Genomic DNA, 25,030 nt, shown 5'->3' with positions numbered 1-25,030 from the left:
CTGTGTGTTACGTTACATAAAGTCTTCTGATACTCTTCTCCAAGTAATAATCTATACTTTTAATAATTGCTGAAAACAAAATGTTTATCTCCGGTGCATTCTACGAGTGTTGTGGTGGTGAAATTCGTGCACTACGTTTGAGCGTTTTAGCAACTCGGATTGAGGTCTGAGGAGTGTTACGCGTGTGAAACACATATGATTCGAGAAAGCACATGTGAAGACTGTCAAGCATCGACGCTGTCTGTAGAAGGAAGAAGTAAATATATGTATTTATAAACCGTATTAGTGATGAAGTATAACCTCTATTTTGATGTTTCAAACGGGAACGTAATATGACATATCGTGCTTAGGTTGTTAACGGTAATGCTTAATGGCTCTGAGACGAGACGATATGTAAACTGTGTATGCTTATCAAACATTTCTGTAACACAGCATGCTATTTCTGGTGTATTTATTTATGAAAGTGTAACAATTTAAGAACATGACACAACTGCCGCTGTTGTTTGACAAGAATTCGCGCTGTGTCTAAATATTATCCATCCCGGTGTAAGGGAAATAACTCTTACGTTAGTAATTAATATATAAAGTCGCATTGAGAAATATAATTCAAATATATTCCAAGAACATTTTTGAGATTTTGTACATTCAATGACAGTAAAGAAAGTTACTACATATATTAATAATTATTATTCATATGAATAAATAATAAATAAAAATAAAAGGAATACAATGTCTCTTTTCTCCATGTATTTTCCCCCCATTTTGTTAATTCTTCATTTCACAATCACAAAATGCACCTATTCTTTATTATCCATTCACCGATTGGCATTCTGCACATAAATGCTCATGTCACATCATTGGAGGATGCTAGTTAATGAAAATTACAACAATGCGTCACACTGAAAGAGGGTGAAAAATGAGGAGAGGGAGAAATGTTTTTAACGCATCATGTAAGAGGTGATTGATTTTGGAAATCCCAAAGGCAACATCATCACATGACCTGATTCTCAGTTAGCAGAATACGGAACACATATCTGAGGTATTATAGAAGATATTGATGCTCAACGTCTTACTAAAGCAATTCAATTTAAAGTGGTGAGCGGCTTAAATGTCAGACTGACATAATTCTAGTTTAAAATTTTAAAACGCACTATTTCTGTACACTGTTTTATCTTGTGAAGATAACTTTGCTATATTGTAGGAGTTATTTGAACTACAATGTACTGTTACTATTCATTTTTGACAGAATATCGGACTCCTGTGGGAAATTTGGATATGGTCAGGTAATGCTATGTTTAAAACATAAACTATTTTGGGCAAAAGTTTATTGAATTGTCGGGCGCTTGGAATCCCTAAGCACGCATCCCTTCGATGGCCGATTGGCACTCATATTACGGTACTATTCCGACGGCATCATCGAGTATCTCGACGTGTAAACTGAGTGCTTTTGTAAATATTGCGTGGCAAGTTACGTACTCTGAACCAGTGAATAACATGCTATTTGTTCCATAAACATAAACAGTGTGCAGTTTATATGAAACTCAAGAATGATATGATGCGAAACCCCAAGCTCGTATAAAGCAAATACATAGTTTATGTCTCTGACGCACTGCCACCTTAATGTTGAAATCAATATATTATGTAAATGTATATCATTTTTTTTTCTGTCCGAGCGTAGCAAGCTTATCTGAAAAGATTATCTGGCCGATGATGTAGAATTTTTAGGTTTCGAAACAGACACGCATAAACATAGAGACACATATTTTGTATGGACGTATCCTTACGCAATAATCAAATATAACAATGTTGGAATGATCGGTTCTAATATATATAAGTATCTTTGAATCAATCAGCCGTTAAGTGTACAAAAAGTGGCATTATTGGGATATCTTTCCTGAAATAGACTCACCATGGTCTGGGAGCTTTCTTTTCTTCATTTTACAATTACCGCTACCCTTCAAATGTTCTGTAAAAGAAAACGTTTGAATGAACGATTATCAGGAAATCACCTGAAATCCACTTCAATGATTGCAAACCTAAAATCAAAGCACAACTGTAATAATTCAATAAATGTTAGATAGTCGGGTCGTATAACCTTACAAGAACTTGTCAATTAGTCTTACCTTTATTTGAACGTAGAACGGAACGCCATTTGGTTGATGAGTCTCCACTGTCTTTCAACAATCTGCCTCTTGTACGTCTTTCTTTACCTTAAATATATCATAATCCTAATACCTGGTTTCTAATACGAACTGATGAAATGGTTTATATTTGTCCTCTTTCATTTTGTTTTCATTTTTATCCGTATGCTTTTTTTTGTAGTTTATTTTTCTTTTGTAATATTGTGTGAACTGTGTGTTCTATCTAGAGTGTTACATGCTGGTGTATGCTGGTTTCTATGTCTTGGGAACACATCTGCCTCGCCATAATTAATTTTTACAATTTAAATTATCATAAATACGTTATGAAAAGGTGAGTATCACAATGTAGTAATACAAATGTATCTTAAACTGTTCACGTTTCTACCGCGTGTAAGTTTACAATAAGAGTTTAACAACTTTGTTTATATGGAATATAAGCATCTAGTCAACATTTGTGTTGACCAATTACTAACACATACATTTGATTTGTAAGCATGGACTGATGAACTAAGAATAGCTATCAAATAATCTCGACCTCCATATTTTAAAACTCTTAATAAATTGTAAATATGGAACAAAAGTCAAGAGTGAGAAACATTTGTAAATTGAAGCAATCGGTATAAACTTAAAAGATAGACATTTTTAATTGAGCAACTTAGTAATACTACAGATACAATTTGCTTAAAGCGAATCGAACCGTAGAAAAAACAGAGTTGTTTTGGAACGTGAAGGCTTTCTGTCTCTTCATTGTATCTAAGCCACGATTAACAGTGATTATGGTTTAATTTTCTTGATTAAGTTATTTCCCAACTACTGATCTCTTCATGCCAACTTAAATCTGATATATACTGTAAACGGAAATATGCAACTAAACTATGTTTACAGTCCAACCAGAATATGTGTAAAAAAACAACTAAAATAATAGTATGAAACGCAGTTTAAACCTGAATTATTTATTAAGAGAAAAGGGAAAATAATAGGCGGGTTATGGCTCTTGTATTAATCTATATTTTAATCTTTATGTACATTGAACATGAATCTTATGAACCGATTTTCCACTTTCGTCAAGTACTTTCGTATTTTTTTACTTATGAAATACTGAGATAAAAGGCTGTTCCATTTTGTACCACTTGCTGTTGTTTGATAGCCTGAAACGTATTGCCAATACAAGTAAGCAAATGCGTTGTTATAGTACCGTACATACAAACACGTTTGAATGCAATTAAGTCACATATAGGAAAACGGTCTTTGTTGATATGGAATAGTTATTTATATAAATTTTACGAAAATACCACTTTCCAAACAGAATTGATAACAGCTGCATGCCCATTTCTAAAAGAAAGACTATCAACCTTTTTTTTATTTACATTTTTTTTATTGTTTCTTCTATATACATGTATTAACGTTTGTTTATTTAATTCTATTTTATTGACACATACGTGAGGTAACGCAGGCGTCTAGGGGGTCGCTAGTACTACGAAGGTTTCATTACGTTGAATTGCATAAACGAAAGAAGCGTCATCTATTTCCTTATTTGGACTCTATGGCCTAATATGGAATCTGATATCTACTTATATGGCACGTCATTCATTACTTTTCATTCATATGCAATTTGTTTTGGCAGCGACCCCTTGCGGGNACATAGGGCTTCCCGCCGTTATTGGGAACAAGTGATACAAATAAAATTTGATAATATCTATGCATTGTTTATAGATTCTGACCGGCAAAAGATGGAATGCGATGTTTTCTCTATCAAACATGTACATCACAAGATATGTTATCAGTATTATTGAAACATGATGCGGTGTTTTCAAGACAGGGATTGAAAGAGAGGTTCGTTACGAAATTGTTAACGTTTCACATTTTTTTTAATTTTAAAACGCACCATTTCTGTACACTGCTTTATCTTGTGAAGATAACTTTGTATTATAGTGTAGGAATTTTTTTTGCACTACAATGTACTGTTACTATTCATTTTTGACAGAACATCGGACTCCTGTGGGAAATTTGGATATGGTCAGGTAATGCTATGTTTAAAACATAAACTATTTTGGGCAAAAGTTTATTGAATTGTCGGGCGCTTGAAATTCTTAAGCACGCATCCCTTCGATGGCCGATTGGCACTCATATTACGGTACTATGCCGACGGCATCATCGAGTATCCGACGTGTAAACTGAGTGCTTTTGTAAATATTGCGTGGCAAGTTACGTACTCTGAATCTGTGAATAACATGTTATTTGTTCCAACATAAACAGTGTGCAGTATATATGAAACTCAAGAATGATATGATGCGAAACCCCAAGCTCGTATAAAGCCAATACATAGTTTATGTCTCTGACGCACTGTCACCTTTACGTTGAAATCAATATATTATGTATATGTATATGCTTTTTTTTTGTCTGAGCTTAGCAAGATTATCTGAAAAGATTATCTGGCCGATAATATACAAAATCTTAGGTTTCGAAACAGACACGCATAAACATAGAGACACATATTGTTTATGGACGTATCCTTACGCACTAATCAAATATAACAATGTTGGAATGATCGGTTTTAATATATATAAGTATCTCTGAATCAATCAGCCGTTAAGTGTACATACAGTGGCATTATTGGGATATCATTCCTGAAATAGACTCACCATGGTCTGGGAGCTTTCTTTTCTTCATTTTACCATTACCGCTACCCTTCAAATTTTCTGTAAAAGAAAACGTTTGAATGAACGATTATCAGGAAATCACCTGAAATCCACTTCAATGATTGCATGCCTAAAATCAAAGCACAACTGTGATAATTCAATAAATGTTAGATAGTCGGGTCGTATAACCTTACAAAAACTTGTCAATTGGTCTTACCTTTATTTGAACGTAGAACGTAACGCCAATTGTTTGATGAGTCTCCACTGTCTTTCAACAATCTGCCTCTTGTAAGTCTTTCTTTACCTTAAATATATCATAATATTAACACCTGATTTATAATACGAACTGATGAAATGGTTTATATTTGTCCTCTTTCATTTTGTTTTCATTTTTATCCCTATGCTCTTTTTTGTAGTTTATTCTTCTTTTGTAATCTTGTATGAATTGTGTGTTCTATCTAGAGTGTTACATGCTGGTGTATGCTGGTTTCTATGTCTTGGCAACACATCTGCCTCGCCATAATTATTTTTACAATTTAAATTATCATTAATTCGTTATGAAAAGGTGAGTATCACAATGTAGTAATACAAATGTATCTTAAGATGTACACGTTTCTACCGCGTGTAAGTTTACAATAAAAGTTTAAAAACTTTGTTCATATGGAATACAAGCAGGTAGTCAACATTTGTGTTGACCAATTACTAACACATACATTTGATTTGTAAGCATGGACTGATGAACTAAGAATAGCTATCAAATAGTCACGACCTCCATATTTTAAAACTCTTAATAAAATGTAAATATGGAACAAAAGTCAGGAGTGAGAAACATTTTTAAATTGAGGCAATCGGTATAAATTTAAAAGATAGACATTTTTAATTGAGCAACTAAGTAATACTAAAGATACAATTTGCTTAAAGCGAATCGAACCGTAGAAAAAACAGAGTTGTTTTGGAACGAGAAGTCTTTCTGTCTCTTCGTTGTATCTAAGCTACGACTGACAGTGATTATGTGTTTAATTTTCTTGATGAAGTTATTTACCAACTACTGATCTCTTCATGTCAACTTTAATCTGATATATACTGTAAACGGAAATATGCAACTAAACTATGTTTACAGTCCAACCAGAATATGTATAAAAAATCCTAAAATAATAGTATGAAACGCAGTTTAAACCTAAATTAGTTATTAAGAGGAAAGGAAAAATATTAGGCGGGTTATGGCTCTTGTATTAATCTATATACTTTCGTAAGTACTTACTTATTAAATACTGAGGTGAAAGCCTGTTTCTTTCTGTGCCACTTGCTGTTGTTTGATAGCCTGAAACGTATTGCCAATACAAGTAAGCAAATGTGTAGTTATAGTACCGTACATACAAACACGTTTTAATGCAATTAAGTCACATATAGAAAATGGGTCTGTGTTGATATGGCATAGTCATTTATATAAACTTTACGAAAATACCACTTTCCAAACAGAATTGATAAGAGCTGCATGCCCATTTTAAAAAGAAAGACTACAAACCATTTTTTTTTTTACATTTTTTTATTATTGTTTCTTCTTTATACATGTTTTCATTTTTGGTTTGTATAATTCTATTTTATTGACATATACGTGAGGTAACGCAGGCGTCTAGGGGGTCGCTAGTACTACGAAGGTTTCTTAACGTTGAATTGCATAAACGAAAGAAGTCTCATCTATTTCCTTATTTGGACTCTATGCCCTTATATGGAATCTGATATCTCCTTATATGGCACGTCATTCATTACTTTTCATTCATATGCAATTTGTTTTGGCAGCGACCTCTTGCGGGGTCTGATATTGTCTGATAACATTCATTCCTAAAGAAGTGATGCCATTTTGTGGTTAGCCATCGAATAGCCAGAGAAGGCATTCATTTCGATAATTTCTAAACTTGTCAGATGTCCGTACAAAATACAACAATGGATGTATCTTGTATGTATCAAATTAATAATAATTATTCTGATTAACTTTCTAACGAAGATCTGCTTGCTGGATTGTGCTTTCCGCGCTCTTCTCCGAAGCGAATGGTTTCCCCTGACCTACTTACCTTAGTGTTCAAACCTAAATTCAGTACAGTTCCTGTCACAATGTTTGGGTCACTCACGTTTTACTATATATCACAAAAAATACCACTGCAAATAGGTCTGAATTTTTACCATTGACCACTTCAATATGACTATTTTTGCCGTCAGAATTAAGGTATTCTCTCTAAAATATTATGTTAATTGTACATGAGTCTATCGCAACACAGAACAAATACATTGACACAAGTAAAGAACGGAAAAGCTAGATGCTTTGATAACTTTAGCTACTTGTCAAAAAGCATGTAGCCGAGCTAGCTGATTGAGGCCAAAGATCACTGCCGCGGTTTACCTGTATTTCTGCAAAACCTTATCTCCCTTAGTAGAACACTTGACTAACCCGATCAGCCGGATTTGAATGATGTTGGTATATTTGTAGGTTTGAAACATATTTGTTGGTTATTACAAAGCTTTATCTCCCTCAGATGTAATATTAGACTAACCCAATCAGTCAGATTCAGATGAGCTTGTGCCAGTTTTGTAATATGTGTCGAGATGAACCTTTTAGTTTACAGGACCTAGGGCTTCCCGCCGTTATTGGGGACAAGTGATACAAATAAAATGTGATAATATCTATGCATTGTTTATAGATTCTGACCGGCAAAAGATGGAATGCGATGTTTTCTCTATCAAACATGTACAGCACAAGATGTGTTATCAGTATTATTGAAACATGATGCGGTGTTTTCAACACAGGGATTGAAAGAGAGGTTCGTTACGAAATTGTTAACGTTACACATTTTTTTTAAATTTTAAAACGCACTATTTCTGTACACTGTTTTATCTTGTGAAGATAACTGTATTATACTGTAGGAGTTATTTGCACTACAATGTACTGTTACTATTCATTTTTGACAGAACATCGGACTCCTGTGGGAAATTTGGATATGGTCAGGTAATGCTATGTTTAAAACATAAACTATTTTGGCAAAAGTTTATTGAATTGTCGGGCGCTTGGATTCCCTAAGTACGCATCCCTTCGATGGCCGATTGGCACTCATATTACGGTACTATGCCGACGGCATCATCGAGTATCTCGACGTGTAAACTGAGTGCTTTTGTAAAGATTGCGTGGCAAGTTACGTACTCTGAACCAGTGAATAACATGTTATTTGTTCCAACATAAACAGTGTGCAGTTTATTTGAAACTCAAGAATGATATGATGCGAAACCCCAAGCTCGTATAAAGCAAATACATAGTTTATGTCTCTGACGCACTGCCACCTTAATGTTGAAATCAATATATTATGTAAATGTATATCATTTTTTTTCTGTCCGAGCGTAGCAAGCTTATCTGAAAAGATTATCTGGCCGATAATGTACAATTTTTAGGTTTCGAAACAGACACGCATAAACATAGAGACACATATTTTGTATGGACGTATCCTTACGCAATAATCAAATATAACAATGTTGGAATGATCGGTTCTAATATATATAAGTATCTTTGAATCAATCAGCCGTTAAGTGTACATACACTGACATTATTGGGATATCATTCCTGAAATAGACTCACCAAGGTCTGCGAGTTTTCGTTTCTTCATTTTAACATTACCGCTACCCTTCCAACGTTCTATAAAAGAAAACGTGTGAAAATAAAAACACAATATCATCACGGAACGATTATCAAAAAAAACGAAAGCTTGCTGTTATTAAACGAACACTCAATTTGCTGTATATGTTGGTCTTTTGAATTAGAATAATATCACCTAAGTATGACATTCAATTTTCTCACATTTATAGTTGTTGTACTTAAAAAAACATATTAACGCTTTTACATCCTTTCAACAAATGACTCATATCAAGAAAGAATATATCCTTTGATGATAAAGATAAAGGATGAGCGTCTATAAGGCTCTTTTATGGGCTTCGGTATTTTCGGATTTTCATCTCTTTAATTTGTTCAAAGATGTCCCATTGCATTACATGCCGAAAAACTAAGGTAAAAGTTTGACTGAAAGTGAGTTTATGGGGGTACCAAAAGGGGGAGGGTAAATCACAAAAACAATTTGATGTTTTCAAAATGAGCATAAAAACCACAATAATAACATTTCTGGTTTTGAAAACATGAGTAAAGTAAACAGGCATATATAAAAGAACGAAAAATTATAGAAATTCAATCGTCACTTAAAGATTGCTTATATTAGATGGGGGATTAGGGCAGGGAGTTGGTTAAGGTAATTTCAAATAAAAGTCGTTTTGTTTTCTCAATAACCTCCTTTCTAATTCATATTTTGATTTAAAATTAACAGCTTTACTTATTTGAGTACACTTACATAAAATGCGTACTCATTAAACACTTTCCTTTTTTTATACTGAGGTATGTCTTTTGGACACATCTCAAACTTGGCTATTCCAAATATCTCTCAAATATAAATGGATCAAAAGATGCAAGACGCTATAATAAGTATAATATATTAACAGTTGAAATTGTATATTATATATATCATATAATATTTGCTCAACACCTGTGGCCTAAATGAGTTCCATGTCCTGATTTGTTTTCTTACTTATCAAAGTTATATTACAAATAAAAAGTGGCATTTACCACCACAACTACTGTAAAATGATTAATTTGATATATGAAGTTTAATTCGCTGGTAATTTTAAGTCTCCTTGCCTCAAATAAAGAGTGTGTTTAATCGTTACAGTTAACCCATTTTATTGTGATATCAATTGTTCTGTCTATTTGCAATTTAAAGGGCTGATTGTACATACAAGGCATTTTTGGATAAGCATGCAACTTGGCATAGATATTGGTTAGTTTCATTCTTATCCCACTGTGAAGTAGCTACAGTACTTATCACATGAAGGTATGTAGATTAAACAGGCTCAGTAGAGTGTTTATAGCAATCAGAGGTGTGTATGACATCCTAGGCTGACCCAAAGCCAGATATGTCATGCGTCGAATACGCCAAGTTGTATAGACTAGTATTGTAAGGGAAAATTTGGTTATAGGCAAGGAGATGCACTTTGGTCCTTGTACTCCAATACACAAGAAAAGGTGTTTTGTTTAGTAAAAAGGCATTGGCAAGGAAAAATTATATAAGTATAAGCTTGGTTATTGGAGCATTGTATGCCTTTGGACTTTATAAAAGTAGAATGTTAAGAATGGAATTGATATCGGGTTTCTTTATAAAACACGAAGAGGCTAATTGATATTTTAGTGTCTCTTCTAATTTCTTATTCATAGACTTTTCTTTTCAAGACTTAATGTTTATAGTTTACTATAATAGCGTGGAAGTTAATTAGGACGAATTTTACAAAACATGCATAAAAAAAACATTTATTAAAAATCACCTTTTATTTATCGTGACTGGATTACTTTCCTTACCCAATGTCCTCCATGCTAAGTTTGTTCTCTGATTAGTAATACGACACACACACACCATATCTAAGACGTAGACAAACGTGAAAATTTGATTTGAGGAATTGTTTAGAATTTTTCGAAGTCATTGTGGTTAGTTACTATCTCAAAAACCACTTGCTTGCAATAAATACTTAGAAGTGCTTTCATACCAGAAAGACGGCTTTCAAATAATTTGAATGAAACAACCAGTTAAAAAGACATGAATAAAGTCTTAAATGGAATCGGCATGTGTATCGTGCAATAAACAACATGGGAAAAACGGATATGAGAATTTCATGCAATTATATATAATGGAATGACATTTAATATTGTTAAGTAGTCTTAATTGGTGCTTTCATGGATGAAAGGACGATAACCCCTATCAAGTCTGTTCGATTTAGGTTACCGTGAAATGTGTAAAATATTTATATGCTTTATTATAAAGATGATTAGAAAACGGTGAATTTTTATCACCCCAATAAATCGACCAAAGCAAGATTCAATACTTATATTTCAATCAACGCGTTTTTTCAATAATTGAAACTTGTGAAATCCATTCGGATCGTTTGTCCCAGATTCTGGAGCTTGTGCAAGTCTACGTGTTGACGTAATGTAAAAGAATAAAGTCGGTCATTGAAGGACCGTCATACAGCATGATGGTTTACGTTGATTGTTTAATACAGCCAAATTATGTAGAAACAAAACACAAAACCATATTTTAAATTCATTTAATTTGTGCCGATGAATTCATTAGCAATCACATTTTCCAATGTGTCATCGTCGAAGAAAAATGTCTAGACGCGGTGCACAGGCTCAGCTGAAAGTCTACGGCAGCCATCTTTTTACTAGCTCGAAGTGGAGAACCGCCAACTTTCGAGGTTCTGCACCTTCTGGAATGTGAAGCTGCAGTTATTGAATGTCGAATTACACATGAAACTAGACGTGGCTTGAAGGGACGAAACAGTTGGCTGTTCGGCATTAATTCATATAAGATGGGACCACATGGATCTCCTACAGGAGTTCGTTACAAATGTCTGAAATACACATATGCTATACTGATATGGGTCACAGGACAAATAAACATACATTTTTACACATGTTGTATACTGATAAGAGTTACAGGACAAATAAACATCTATATGTTTGTTTATGTTTGCTGTGACCCATATCAGTTATAGCATGATATGTATATTTCAGACATTTGTAACGAACCCTGTGGATTTACGTTGACGGTTTGTATGTACCTGGGGTTGCCTACTTACACAAGGCAGAATGGGTAGCTGGAAGGAGAATTTTAAGGGCAGTACATGACTTTTCACTACCGCTAGCAAGCGTTAGCTGATCATATTTTGTTGATTGATCGTTTTTGGTAGTTTGAACAATTTCTTGTGTTGCTTCAAAACAAATGTGAAATCTCAAGTGGTATATTTGTTTAAACATGTCAACATTTATCTCCCTTCGCAAAATCATACGCACAGGCAATGTTAATCAGGTCAAATTCATCGGCAAATGAAACAGGTTACATTTGGTAGTTGCATTGAGTCCAGGTAGAATAGGAATTGAAATACATGTATAACATTTTAACAGCCTGGCTCATACTAAGAAGGTGTCCTCGGATGATAAGGATACTAATGAGCCAATCTTAATGGTCACGTCACTTACATGTCATAACTTTAACACCGATGTATAACACTTAACCCGATTACAATTAACTTATAACGATCTTAATTATTTTTTTCCGCGAAAATGAACCATAAAGAAAATAGCAGCTCTCTTATAAATATTTAAGCAAAAATCACTTTATTAAAATTTCTATTTCAATAAATAATGATTTAAACAAGAACAAAACGAAAAATATGAAACAAACACCAAATATTATCATATTCTGTTTCGGTAAAATCTTGCAGGCAGTGGTCAAAGGAAACTATAGAGTAACAGCAAAAAACATATAAGAATACCAAGGTATTGACAAAAGTGAAATTCTAGCTCAAAATCGGGAATACTGGTGCATGAACAGTGTACTGGTACAATGGAAAGACAATAATTATAAATGGTCAAAAGGGCCGTTTGTTGCAGCAAAATATGTACGTTGTTTGACTTTCTCATCGACAAACTGAGTTGAAATAAATACTGCCTCTCCTTGTGTTAATCAAGAGCTAAACGACCTCAGAATGTTTTTAATCCTCAAAATTGAGCTAGTATTTCATGTATCGCGGTAAGCACCGGGGACTAGCTTTACACATAGAGTAATCATTAGAAATACAAAGCATTGATATATCGATCGATCAAGGTGATTGAGATTTTTGTTTCTGTGTCAATCTGTTTCTATAGAAAGTGTTAAATGTTAATAGAGTTCGTTACATCCTATGGCTACTGCAATGTGACAAAATGTGTAAAAATAACATGACTTAATACCTTGTCGTTATCCCATACACTTAAATTGTAATAAGAGCGTAGCTCTCGGGCGGCGAAGGCGTCCGAGCGAAGCTTTTAAAATGGTAACACATGTGTGCGTAAACAGAGTTGCTTCCCCTTTCTAGACCTTGCCTTTAAAAAAAATCATCCGGAAGAAGACGTCCAGTGGGGAAACAGGAAGTGTCTCCTTGAAGCAAAAGACAATTGTTTTTAACCCATGCATGAACATCTTCATATAGTGAAAACAATACCCATGTTTTATTAGTTATTTATTAAGGTAAAAACTAATATACATTCTGAATGAAAAAAATCTATTACATACATTTAGATACTAGCAGGAATGAAACGTCGTTCAGAGATTATCATACTATGACGTCACAAGCACGTCACACTCCATCGGCCTTCATCGGTTATTTCCGGAAGGATGAAAAATAACCGGGAAATCTTGGAACTGATAGCTATTGCATTTACCTCTTTGTCGATGCTTCATGACTTTTTAATTTCAGTTTTTGCCACAGCAAAAGTAAAAAGTAAAAACGCGGATGTTTCCTGAAGATCCTTTATGTCATCAACCATGTTCTGTTAAAATTTCTACCGGGAGATATTTTTAAAAAGAGCCGCATTACATCAATAGGTCAACGTATACATTTATTTTTCATCGTCTTAAATTTCATCAGATTTTGATTTTAATTTGTTGAGATTATGAACGAAATAATTGAAAGTTTTTAAAGTCTAGATATAGTCTTTACATTATTTATGCATCACCACTCATAAAAGAATCAATGGAAAATGCATTTATGACGAAATTAATAATAATTTTCCAGACAGCCAACACAAGTGCAACGCCCTTTTTCAGCAACGTATTACTTTTTTTACAATGCATGCCGATTTATAACTAGTTATACACACATAAACTGTTTAATTTTATTTGGCATCATTACCTGGCAAACCTCAGTGACAGTTACAAAACTTGAAATTCAATCCGGTGTTTCAGGATAGAACAGGAATTTTAAATATCGATATAACGACAATCTCAGTTACATCATAGTATTATAATGTTTTCTTTTTTAATTTCATTTTTTAACTAACATCTCTACATTTCCTTTTATAGAATTATCGTCAAATATATAATAGCAATTACAAAACAGTTTTTCCCCAACTTATTTCAATCATTCTTCTTGGGAGGAAGCCAGAGTATCCGGAGAAAATCCGCATGGTCGGGCAGGTAACCGGGATTGAATCCGGCCATCTTGGTGAAGACGAGCGCGTCTGTTGTAATATTTCTCTGGCCATGAGTGGTACACAAGTTAATTCATGCATCCTTTATAAAACATGCATGCACTTAACATCACAATTGTATCCTTTATCGTAGGTTTTATCTTTGAGAGTACACAAATAAAACCAAATACCTCTAAAAACTCAGATATGTCTGGAACTACATAGTTGCATACCACAACTGTTTAAAAAAAACAACGGAAATCGGGTGTTATACAAGGTGTGTGGTGCTGTTAGGCGATACCACTGTGCCTCGTATAACGAGACATTGTAGATACTTCAGTGTTGTTAATAAGCTGATTTCATATTGGCCCAAGTATTAGCCAAAGGTCTGTCAAATCAGCCCAAGGCGGGGGAGTAATATAACATACCGAGGCTTAATAACTGGGTCAACATGAAATCACCTGATTCAGGATAGTTTTATTAACCTAATTAAGAGGAGTCATATAACACAAATGAATTCATCTAAGAAACATTTGAATTAAAATGTTAAATAATTAACAAACACTATCTTTAATTATAACCGATAATTATTGATTCAGCCGAGATATTAATGCTTCAAAGATTTTGATGAAAGCATGGGAAAGATATTCCCACTGATTATGTTTATATTCTTGTGCGATGGACATGCATACAGTTATGATAATGGGCTCTCCAGTAAAGTACACGACCGTTTGCCTATTGTTGATGGACGACACTGAATACTCACTGACATAAATCACGTTTTTCCACATAGGGAATACAATAAATCTACGGCAAGAACAATATAAATCGAATGGTACAGAAAAGTTAAACAATACCTCTGACCTTTTCCGAACATCAGATGCATCCGATTTAGCACATTTTCCATATAAAGCCAAGTTTGAAATTCAGCCAATATAACAATAACCGAGTAGGGGTAATCGTGTTACTATTGATCGAGTTTGTTGTAATATTTCTCTGGCCATGAGTGGTACACAAGTTAATAAGTAAGTAGTAAATCAGTAATAAATGATACAACTAAGGCAAACATACCGAGACTATGTTGGTATTGACTGGTAATCGGAGTCAAGTGATAAAACTCCTGTTAATTTTACGGGACTTGTTATCTGTCGTAATATTTAGTAATCTTCAAAACCTGCTTACAAAAACGTGTATATAAGCATCAAAGTTATATATATATTATATCATTACGACAATCGAATCGAAAAATACAACTATTTTCAGATTTTTAATCAAAGTTAATTTGTTGATTTAATGTTCTGCGATTCATAACTTAGATAACAGTCGGGCAAACAAGAATTATAAATATAAGTCGAAATAACTTGTGTCATAATTGTTATAAGATAAACAAAGTTTATATAACCGAAAGATGCATAAGATAAAGCTCTGATGCATCTAATTAAACAGAAATGAATAGAATTACTTATTGAAAGGAAATTGCTTACTCAGAACTTATTTTACGATGTTTTTTGACTTTTATCTAATACTTATCACAGTGTTCAGTCGAAGATATAAATTATATTAATAGTCATTATTTAAGGATTAACTTGAATATATTTTTCATGTTATGGAGCTATAACACAAAAAACCGCACTTTAAATAAATCGCGAAGCGGTTTATGATGAGAGTACATTCCGGTTTTCTGTGTTATAGCTTCATAACATGAAAAATATATGGAAGTCAATCCTTATAATTTAATCTACTATCCACAATCCCTGTGGAAATCCGCTTTCATTGATGGTCTCTTTTCTCTTAGAAATTATTACGCCGCTGTTTTAGCCAATCAAAAGCGACGTTATAAACAGCGACGTCATTTTTTTACGCTATGGGCTGATAACATAAATTTTTAAACCAATGAAAATTCTTGTAACAAGCAAGATTAAATTATTCATATTTAATCGTTTTTCTTGGATACTTTAGTTATCATATCTGAATATGTAAAAACTTTTTTTTTTAAAGCAGAAACGAACTTCGCAGTTTTATATTTTTCTCAATAAGACTCTTCTACAGACACATTCATTCTCGATTAAAGGAATGTTTGATTTTCGGAGAAATCAAAAATATCAAGAGTGATTAGGTTAAATTGAAAGTAAGTAAATTTTGCAGTCACATGTTTTGAAAATGATATCGGTTGGAGTTACAGCATTCTAAAGTTGCTAAGACAAGGACTGTAGATTGCCATTGATAGAACCGATGTGTTACCATTTTTTTAATATTTCGTTGACACTTCTAAACTAATGAAGAAATTATTGAATTGAAAATAGATTTTTGTCAATGTTTTACAGAATAATTAACATGTATGCTTACATTTGGTGAAATATCTGAGAGGAAAAACATAAGAAAACAACAACAAAATTGTCGCCTTTGGCACGACTTCTTTAATGTAACTGACTGCACAGCACACAACTAAAATCCCATTGATTTAATCACATGAAGGTGCAGACATAAATGTCTTTGTTGTTTATACAGTGTTTACAAGCAAACTATAATCATTAGAAATTGAAAACAAAGAGTGCCTCTCCCTCACAATACCATGATACTATGACGACACAAGCACGTCACACTCCATCGGCCTTCATCGGTTATTTCCGGAAGGATGAAAAATAACCGGAAAATCCTGGAACTGATGTCCGTTGCATTTATCTCTTTGTCGGTGCTTCATGACTATTTAATTTCAGTTTTTGCCACAGGCACAATAAGTAAAAACGCGGATGTTTTCTGAAGATCGTTTTTGTCATCAACCATGTTCTGTTAAAATTTCTACCGGGAGATATTTTCTAAAAGAGCCGCGTTAAACCAATAGGTCAACGTGTACATTTATTTTTCATCGTCTAAAATTTCATCAGCTTTTGATTTCGATTTGTTAAGAATATGAACGAAATAATTAACATTTTTGAAAGTCTGGTTATCGTCTTTACATAATATATGTATGCATCACCACTCATAAACAATGGATAATTTATTTATGTCGAAATCAACAATAATTGTGCCCTGACGGAATTAATTCTTAATGTAGGAGGAAGATGGAGTATCAGGATAAACCCGCGTGGTCGGGTAGGTGACCGGGATTGAATCCGGTCATCTTGGTGAAGACGAGCGCGCTATCCACTGCGCCAACCGACCAATCATATACGTTACGGAAAAGAACAAATATCTACTTTAGCTTTGAAAATGACGTCATTGATGCACAAATTATATTGCGAATACCTTTTTACCGATCATCAACGATACAAAAAAAAAATACATACGGGAGACCGGGACAAGTTTGGCCACCACTGATATTTTTGTTTTTTAGCTAATATTTACAACTTTAAAGACCTTAGCAGTTAAGTTGGCTAGTTGGCTGGGCATTCACACGAAAAAATGGCGAGGAAAACTCTAATTGAAAATTACTATACAGGAGAAAAAAAGACAGTTTCGGCCAATGATACCGTGGCAAGTTCGGCCCATGTAACACATAAAAAATCGTAAAATTGGCGGTAAAAACTGACGTTGCATGCTTTATAACGTCATAATTAAACTGATTCCAATGGGGCCAAATTTACTCGAATGCCTGTCCGAACTTATCCCATGGCGGGGTTCTTTCGGCCATCCAATCATCCGATAGGGAACATTAAATAATGTTCAAAAACGGACGTGCTGGCATACTTCACAAAATGGACTTTAAAAAAGGGCCGAATTTGCCCCGATCTCCCCTATTGTTATGTCGGTCTTAATCTCATTAGAATTTATGTTTTATTGTTATCCCTCGACTAGCCGACTTTAGATAAATTTTACCTTACCTCATTCTGAAATCAGTATTATCTCATTCTGAATCAGTAAATATCAGAGATCAACAAATGCTTCGCTCTTTTAAGGCTTTTCCTTTTCATATTATTCCTAAATCTATTTATTTCTATTAGTAGTCATTTACTATGACAAAATGATACACATTACTTTACCCTTACCTATATTCACTTTCTCAATAGAAATAGTCAGTGCATATTTCATTATGTGTACCTCGACAAACTTCGCTTTGTGTGTGCTACTTATATCCATTAACTACTTCTATGTTAACGGGTATATGTAACTACATGTACGGAATTAGTTTGAGATATGGAGAAGATATATTTTTTTTTTTNATGTTAACGGGTATATGTAACTACATGTACGAAATTAGTTTGAGATATGGAGAAGATATTTTTTTTTTTTGATTAAGTATTATATACTATAGGAAAAAGAAACTGTGCATGCCTAAAATATGTGTATGACGTAGGCAACAAGACAACAAGGTTTTCAGGGACAATTAATTTGTTATTTATTAACAGTTGCATTCCATTTTCCACGTTATAGAATCAATAAGTTCCGCTCAGGAATGACGTAAACACAGCAGGGGTCAACACTGAGTTCACAAAGTTAATACCTCGTATGCCCACCGTTTGCCTGAATGCAAACCTGGCAACGTCGACGCATGGAGCCGATCAGACAGTTCAAGAATGCTTGTTGGAATGCATTCCAGATCTGTACCAACGCTGCAGCCAAATCAGCCAACGACACCGGTTGATTAAGTAATGCTCGTAATCTGCGCTTCATTTCATCCCAGACGTGTTCAATGGGCGACAGATCGGGATATACAGTAGGCCAGGGCAACACGTCAACGTTCTGCTGGGCCAGAAAGTCCATAGCGACACGAGCTGTGTGTGGCCTGGCATTGTCCTGCTGTAGCGTAATGTGACGTTGCTGCCCTTGCACGAAAGGAACGACGTGGGTCCGGAGGATCTCGTCACAGTAACGTAGCGCGTTCAAATTCCCCTTAACAACCACCAGAGGCGTGCTCCCGTTGGCTGTGATGCCGCCCCAAATCATAACGCTGCCTCCGCCGGAAAAAAACGTCGTTGACCACACACGCGTCACGGAAACGTTATCCAACGCGACGATACACTCTGGAACGGCCGTCACTACTATCCAGGTGGAATCGCGACTCGTCCGTAAACAAATTGCCTGCCCTATCCCGTCGAATAAATCGCAGATGCCTTCTGCACCAGTCCAGACGTGCTACACGATGACGTTGCAGAAGAACTGGGCGGATTGCAGTACGTCGCGGACGGATAGCTCATTCACGCAATCGGTTCAGTACAGTTATCGGGCTTATTGGTAGCAACCGAGGGATTGTCCGTGCATTCAAACATGCCGTTTGGAAGCGATTTATCAAATGGACAAGCCGAATATGGTTGTCCTGTTGACGTGACGTCACACGTCACACGAGGTCGATCGCCGACGTGGCCAAACTGTTGATGTCGTCTCCACAAATCCCGGATTGTGTTTCGATGGACATGAAAACGTGTAGAGACAACGGCTTGGCCCATACCAGCTTGAAGCATACCAATAATCCGGAGGCGGTCATTTTCATTGAGCCTCGGCATAGCATTAATCACAAATGAAAACGTTATAATGATGTTTTTACTGTTCACTGGTCTCAACAGAGTGACCCAACAGTTGAAAAATAAACTTTCAATGTCGAATTGGATGGCTGGACGAGAAACACGTGCAAACTGGTCAACGCCTATAGAGAGCAAACTGCACGGGAAAAACTGTCAAAGACACACGGATAGTGAGTATGTGTCATACAAGGTCATGTGTGTGAATTTTCATGTATATACAGTTGGTAATACTTGTTCTATAACAATTCTCTGCATGCACAGTTTCTTTTTTTCCGCTAGTATATAAAATAAAATTAACATTTTGAAAAATGATTTTTGCTTAAGCATTGTTGGCAAAACTGACTTAATATTGTCCAAATGGAAAGTAAAGTCTTTCAATGGCAGAGATATTTGCCTTGCTTGAGGCAGAGGGGCTTATCAGAGAAATAATGATTGTAGTTTTCTTTTTGTACCAATGCAGGTTTTTTAACCAAACTTGATCTAAACATCCTTGAACTAAGCAAAACCAAGGCGTGGGGACCAAAAGTCCTTTCTCCGCTTTCCGTACAGCTGAAGGAGTTTTTAACAACATTTTGTTTGGAATTTGTAAGGCGAAAGGAAATATTTTATATATGATAACTGTGGAAACCCTTGGGACAGAGGGGATACCAGATATGGATAATAAAGGTAAATCTTCATAATTAGGTAAAAAACTGAAGATCCCCACAACCCCAAAAGTATATATATATATATTGAGACCATCATTATCTATTTTTATTGCTGTGATATTGCTATGGCGGGTACGCATATAACGGACGTCGCTATAGCGAACTATTATGTGAGGTCATAATATCTGCTTCAAATAAACAGTCTGAAGAATCTCCTTGAAGAGACGAAGGTACTAAAGACGGTGTTGTTGAGTTTTTTCTATTTATATATATATATATATATATATATACAAATTGGGCATGCCTGTTACAAGGGAACTTCGTTTTTTTTTGTCATAACATGGAATCTGGTATGACACCCGCCCTATAATATATTTCCATGAAAACAATTAATAGAGGACAAAAATCAAGTTTGCTACTACGGTGGATCGGGGGTTCTGGTCTGTCACAGGAAATTGAGTTACTAGAAAGAAAAAAACGAAGAACAGAGTTGTGATATCTGGACTGTATCTGTCCTCACTATTGCACCTTGGTACCAAATCTCTCGTTTATAACATGGACAACTATCACTATTCCGACTTTATGTCAATGATGTCACCTTTTAATATTTGAAAGTCTACATGTCTTTAATAAGTGATCATAATGTAACCAATACCAAACCAAGCGATGTGTAAACATTGCAGGTTCTGCATGAAAGTGTGTCGGATTCAAGACGGGGAGATTACGATCGGAATATCACAATCGTCACACTTTTTGGTAGTGAACCATCGATGTTTGTCATATTGTTAGAACAGGTTAAACTACAAATCTTGTTTAGAAGTCTATAGAGTCATTGAACACAATTTAAGATGTCATACAGAAATGTGGTTTATAAATCTGTCCATTAGTAGGCAAATAGTTAAAAAAAAAATCATTTTTGTTTGTTGTAGTTTTTTACCACTCATTTGACATTCATTCGACACACACCCGACACTCGAACATTGTACATATGTGCGTTTACTTGAATACAAGTGAAGAAAAGCAAAACTAGTGTGATGGTTATACTTTTGCCCGCATGTCAGCGCTTGCTATGTGGGGCAGAACAGTAAAAAGATTCGTATGAGGCCAACCCGGAAGTGTGTTCCACACATCTACATTCATCAGCTGGTTATCATAGTACAGACGCAAGTCATCATGGACTGCAGTTGAAGCGAAGTAAACTTACAAACAGCATTGGCTATGGAGAAAACGAGAGACAGCCACAGCGAAACAGGTATACGGGGTGTATGTAACTAACTTATAAATGGTCCGTAAAGAGATCGCAAAAAAAAAAGTTTGCTAATAGGATGTGTGTCAAGCAGGTCTATAGCTGTTTCCCGGCCGATTAAAAAAACGTGCCCGCCACGCTTCTGCAGGTACGGCTGACCTCACCTGTACAGGTACAATAGTTTCAGACAGCTCGCAGGGTGGTGTCACTCTAAGGGATCATATTCTTGTTCAAGGTAGCATGGAGTACAGAAAATAAAAGAAAAATAGATGTTTTTGTCAATATATTTTTGAATCTCCATGGGGCATGTTTTCCCAATAAGTCGATACACAGATTAGGCCTCTACGGTACAATGGAATCAATAGTCCGACAACTTAGATGTCGATAAAATTAATATGCTGCAATATATGTGAAATATATAGATGAGTTCCAAGAATTCTTAAAATATCAGCTATCAATTCCCAGAAATAATAATAATGCGTGAATTTTAAATCAAGAACATCAATACGGTTGTTTTTACATTTTGACATAGTAAAATAACACCGGGTGGTTTGGTTTAGTTTTCAGTCAATGATGATAGTTTAGGTAAAAGTGATTAATGATTATCTATTGATGTAATTTGTTTAACAATAACGTACTCACCATGCTGATAAGATATATTATGGCATGTCATATGTCATAAAAACTGTATGTGTTAAGCCCATTTTGTGGTAAATAAATAATTTCAACTTTTGAATCCTAAAAACAAAAGCGTATAGGTATTTAAAGTTACACAAGACAGTAGCATAGTGTATGCCTTTATCTCTTTCAATGTAAAGTTCAATGGTAAATCTGTTTATATGGGTAAATCGTACACAAAATTATATATTAAAAATTCGATTCTGATTTTAGACTATTTTCACCAACATTTAACCTTTGCTATTTATGGATTGTATTTAGAAAAGTTACTCTTATGTCAGAAATTAATTCGTTTTTGTACAAAAATCATTTTATAAATCATGGAGACCATAATCGTTAAATTGACCCAAGGTTAACATTTTTATTCAAATACTATATCTTCTTAAATTTACGCAGACGTTCTAAGACATAACTATTCATACTATTAATTTTCCCGTCAGGAATAATAAAATAGAAAAGTTTGTTTTTAGATGACCACGGTCAAAGGAGCATCATTTGTAGAATACATACATAAGATGTGTTCTCTCTCAGATAAATAATCGATATATTATTTTTTCAGCCAAATCGTTTCTGGTATATTTATGATTGATTACATAGACACTAATGTACAACAGCGTCACCAAAATAGTGTAAATAGATTATACGAAAGATATAATTTTAATGGATTGTATTTAGAAAAGTTACGTTTGTGTCAAAAATTCAAGATTTTTTAAGAGACAAATGTATGACAGCGTCAACAAAAGTGTGTACATTGTATATAGACAATACGAAAAATAACAACAAAGACTTACAGCGACCATGTTATTGAACGATAACTGTTCTCAAAATCAGCAGTGAATGAATATAACACTTCCGTGTATATCAGTTCGCACATCACTCGCAGTTATAGATATGTATGGTAACGTCATTCTTACTCAACTTTATACATATCTATATTATCCTAATCTACAGGGGAACCCAGGAAACAGAAACACGAATACACTACGACATCTTCTGATTTTTTAGTCGATACGATACAATCTCTACTCACGCTCATCAGATCTGACATTACGCATCACGTAAGTTATATGTCGATGTCATAAATACGCAACTAAACATCTAAAATCATGTACAATAGTAATGCGCGGATTTTAATTCAGGAATATCAACACGGTTATTGTCATATTTTGTAAGAATAAAAATGGTTCTAAATATATTTTGTTTTATAATTGACGTAATGATGATGTTGATAAGATAAAATTTAAGCATGTCATGCATTTTCTTAAACTAATTTGTTCTGACGTGCATTTTGGAAAATAAAAAGGTTGATTTTTTTTACCGATTTTTCCTCACTAAGTGTTTGAAAGCATACCACTATAAAGTGCGGTATTATATTTATACTGATAGGCAGTTTTCCCTTTGATCCTGTTCTCTTAATTTTGGATAAATTCATTTCAACAGTTTCTTGTCAAACTTTTCATCAAATATTTAAACGGCTGTTTGCGATATTATCCTCTCAAAGTCGGGCAGTCGTTCGACTTATGTACTAGCATACTTATTTTATAATACTATATAAAGAAAAACACGAATAATTTGATATTCTACATAACAAAGAACCAGCAGATCAGATTAGCTTAAGAAGATACTTCAATTCATTATCATAAATAACAATAATAATTACAAACATTGATTGTCAAGTCCAAAGTCATCTTGTTTTCGTGTCAAACTATAAAATCAACATACTCATCTCAGTACCAAGGGGGACTTACAACTAAAATAAAAATCTATTTCTCCATTGCGTCATGAGAAAAAGGGCGACGAACGAAAGGTTATTTAAACAACCAATCATCTCATAAAGGTTGAACCGTTTTAATCGTCGTTATCAATTCATCTTTGTATCCTTTTTTTCCAGATTTGAAGTCAATATTCTATAAACGACATTTTCTTCCTTTTGTTAAAGTGACATTCTTAAAACGAAATCCTGAATATATTAAACTCATATATGTTGATCCGTTTGCAGCCGAAAACATATCTGGTGGTTTTAAGTGATGAAATACCCCAATCTACACCATTGCCAACAAAAAACAACAACTTTAATACGAAATTTGAGATGACCTTACCTTCTATCTGGTTTTACCATTTCGGTTCAAAACACTATTATCAACATACGGTTTCGACTGTCTGTCTATCATCAGTAAAGATAACTGTATCTATGAACAGCTATACTTAAAGCATATACCGAGAATGTCTATTTCCTTTTCGATTACCAAGCCGGTATCATTCAGTACAAGGTCATTACTCATACTCATACCAATCACACCCGTTAGGAATACCTTGTTATCTATGACAGGCGTGTTATCTCTAATGGGGTGATTTTGTGTCACAGTTGATAACGCCCTAGATTGTTACATATATTAGTGTTTTATGTGATATTCATCCATCCATGTGAGGTGAAATATAAATAAGGTACTTTGCGTGAATATTGTAACTGTACGTCGGGCGATGTGCTATACTTGCGTAGACTGATATTCTCAATTAAAATTAATCATTGCCAATGTCTCCACCAGAGCTCGAACCTGTAACCTCTGGTTTACTAGCCTGATGCAGTGAATACTTTGACTAACACGGCCAGGGTTCAACCCTCCGGCCGGGCTTTAAAAGGTATGGGGTCAACTGCCTGATCACATGCATTTTCTCGACCAACATCAAAAACCTTTTTGTTTCATAACTGTTGTAAAATAAATAAAAGATTTGTTTATATTTCTAGTTTGTTTCGAATGAGCTAAAGAGAAAATATCCCTAGCCGAGCCGAGAAGCAGCTGATATGTCGTATTGTTATACGAAATTTTAATTAGAAGTGTTGACCGGTTTCTGAAATCAAATATATTTTCTAAAAAGCACATTGTCGCTGTGTATGTGATAAGGGCTACATGTTTAGTATCTAGAATTTATCTTATATCAACGTTAACATCACATATACTTTATCAATAACGATTACCAAATGTTGTACTAATTACTGGATGCCGTATCGGTTTATTTAATATTAACACGTGGGTTATTGAAATTTTGCGGCTGTGGAGCCCATAATAAATCCTTCACTATAGTGGGAAACATACGTAAACATAAAACGTACAACATAACTATTTAAATACT

General features: G+C 34.5%; 1 protein-coding gene across 3 annotated transcripts in view; it reads right to left on the bottom strand.

Annotated features, from left to right (window-relative positions):
- The window catches only part of LOC110441221, a 37,564-nt gene that overhangs the window by 8,774 nt on the left and 3,760 nt on the right, over window positions 1–25,030 (bottom strand). For 2 of the 3 annotated variants that reach the window (XM_021484327.1, XM_021484326.1), the window contains 6 exons: window positions 8,403–8,459; window positions 6,042–6,101; window positions 4,998–5,084; window positions 4,784–4,840; window positions 2,124–2,210; window positions 1,910–1,966 (listed from right to left, as the gene is read on the bottom strand). In XM_021484327.1, the coding sequence (XP_021340002.1) occupies window positions 1,910–1,966; window positions 2,124–2,210; window positions 4,784–4,840; window positions 4,998–5,084; window positions 6,042–6,101; window positions 8,403–8,430 (376 nt within the window). In that variant the 5' untranslated portion in view covers window positions 8,431–8,459. The remainder of the gene's footprint in view (window positions 1–1,909; window positions 1,967–2,123; window positions 2,211–4,783; window positions 4,841–4,997; window positions 5,085–6,041; window positions 6,102–8,402; window positions 8,460–25,030) is intronic. The other variant, XM_021484328.1, reaches the window with a different exon arrangement.

Source organism: Mizuhopecten yessoensis, unplaced genomic scaffold (genome assembly GCF_002113885.1).
Source record: "Mizuhopecten yessoensis strain PY_sf001 unplaced genomic scaffold, ASM211388v2 scaffold715735, whole genome shotgun sequence".
Classification (NCBI taxonomy): Eukaryota; Metazoa; Mollusca; class Bivalvia; order Pectinida; family Pectinidae; genus Mizuhopecten; species Mizuhopecten yessoensis.
The sequence above is the reverse complement of the archived record's forward strand: the minus strand, read 5'-3'. Positions and strand labels throughout refer to the sequence as shown.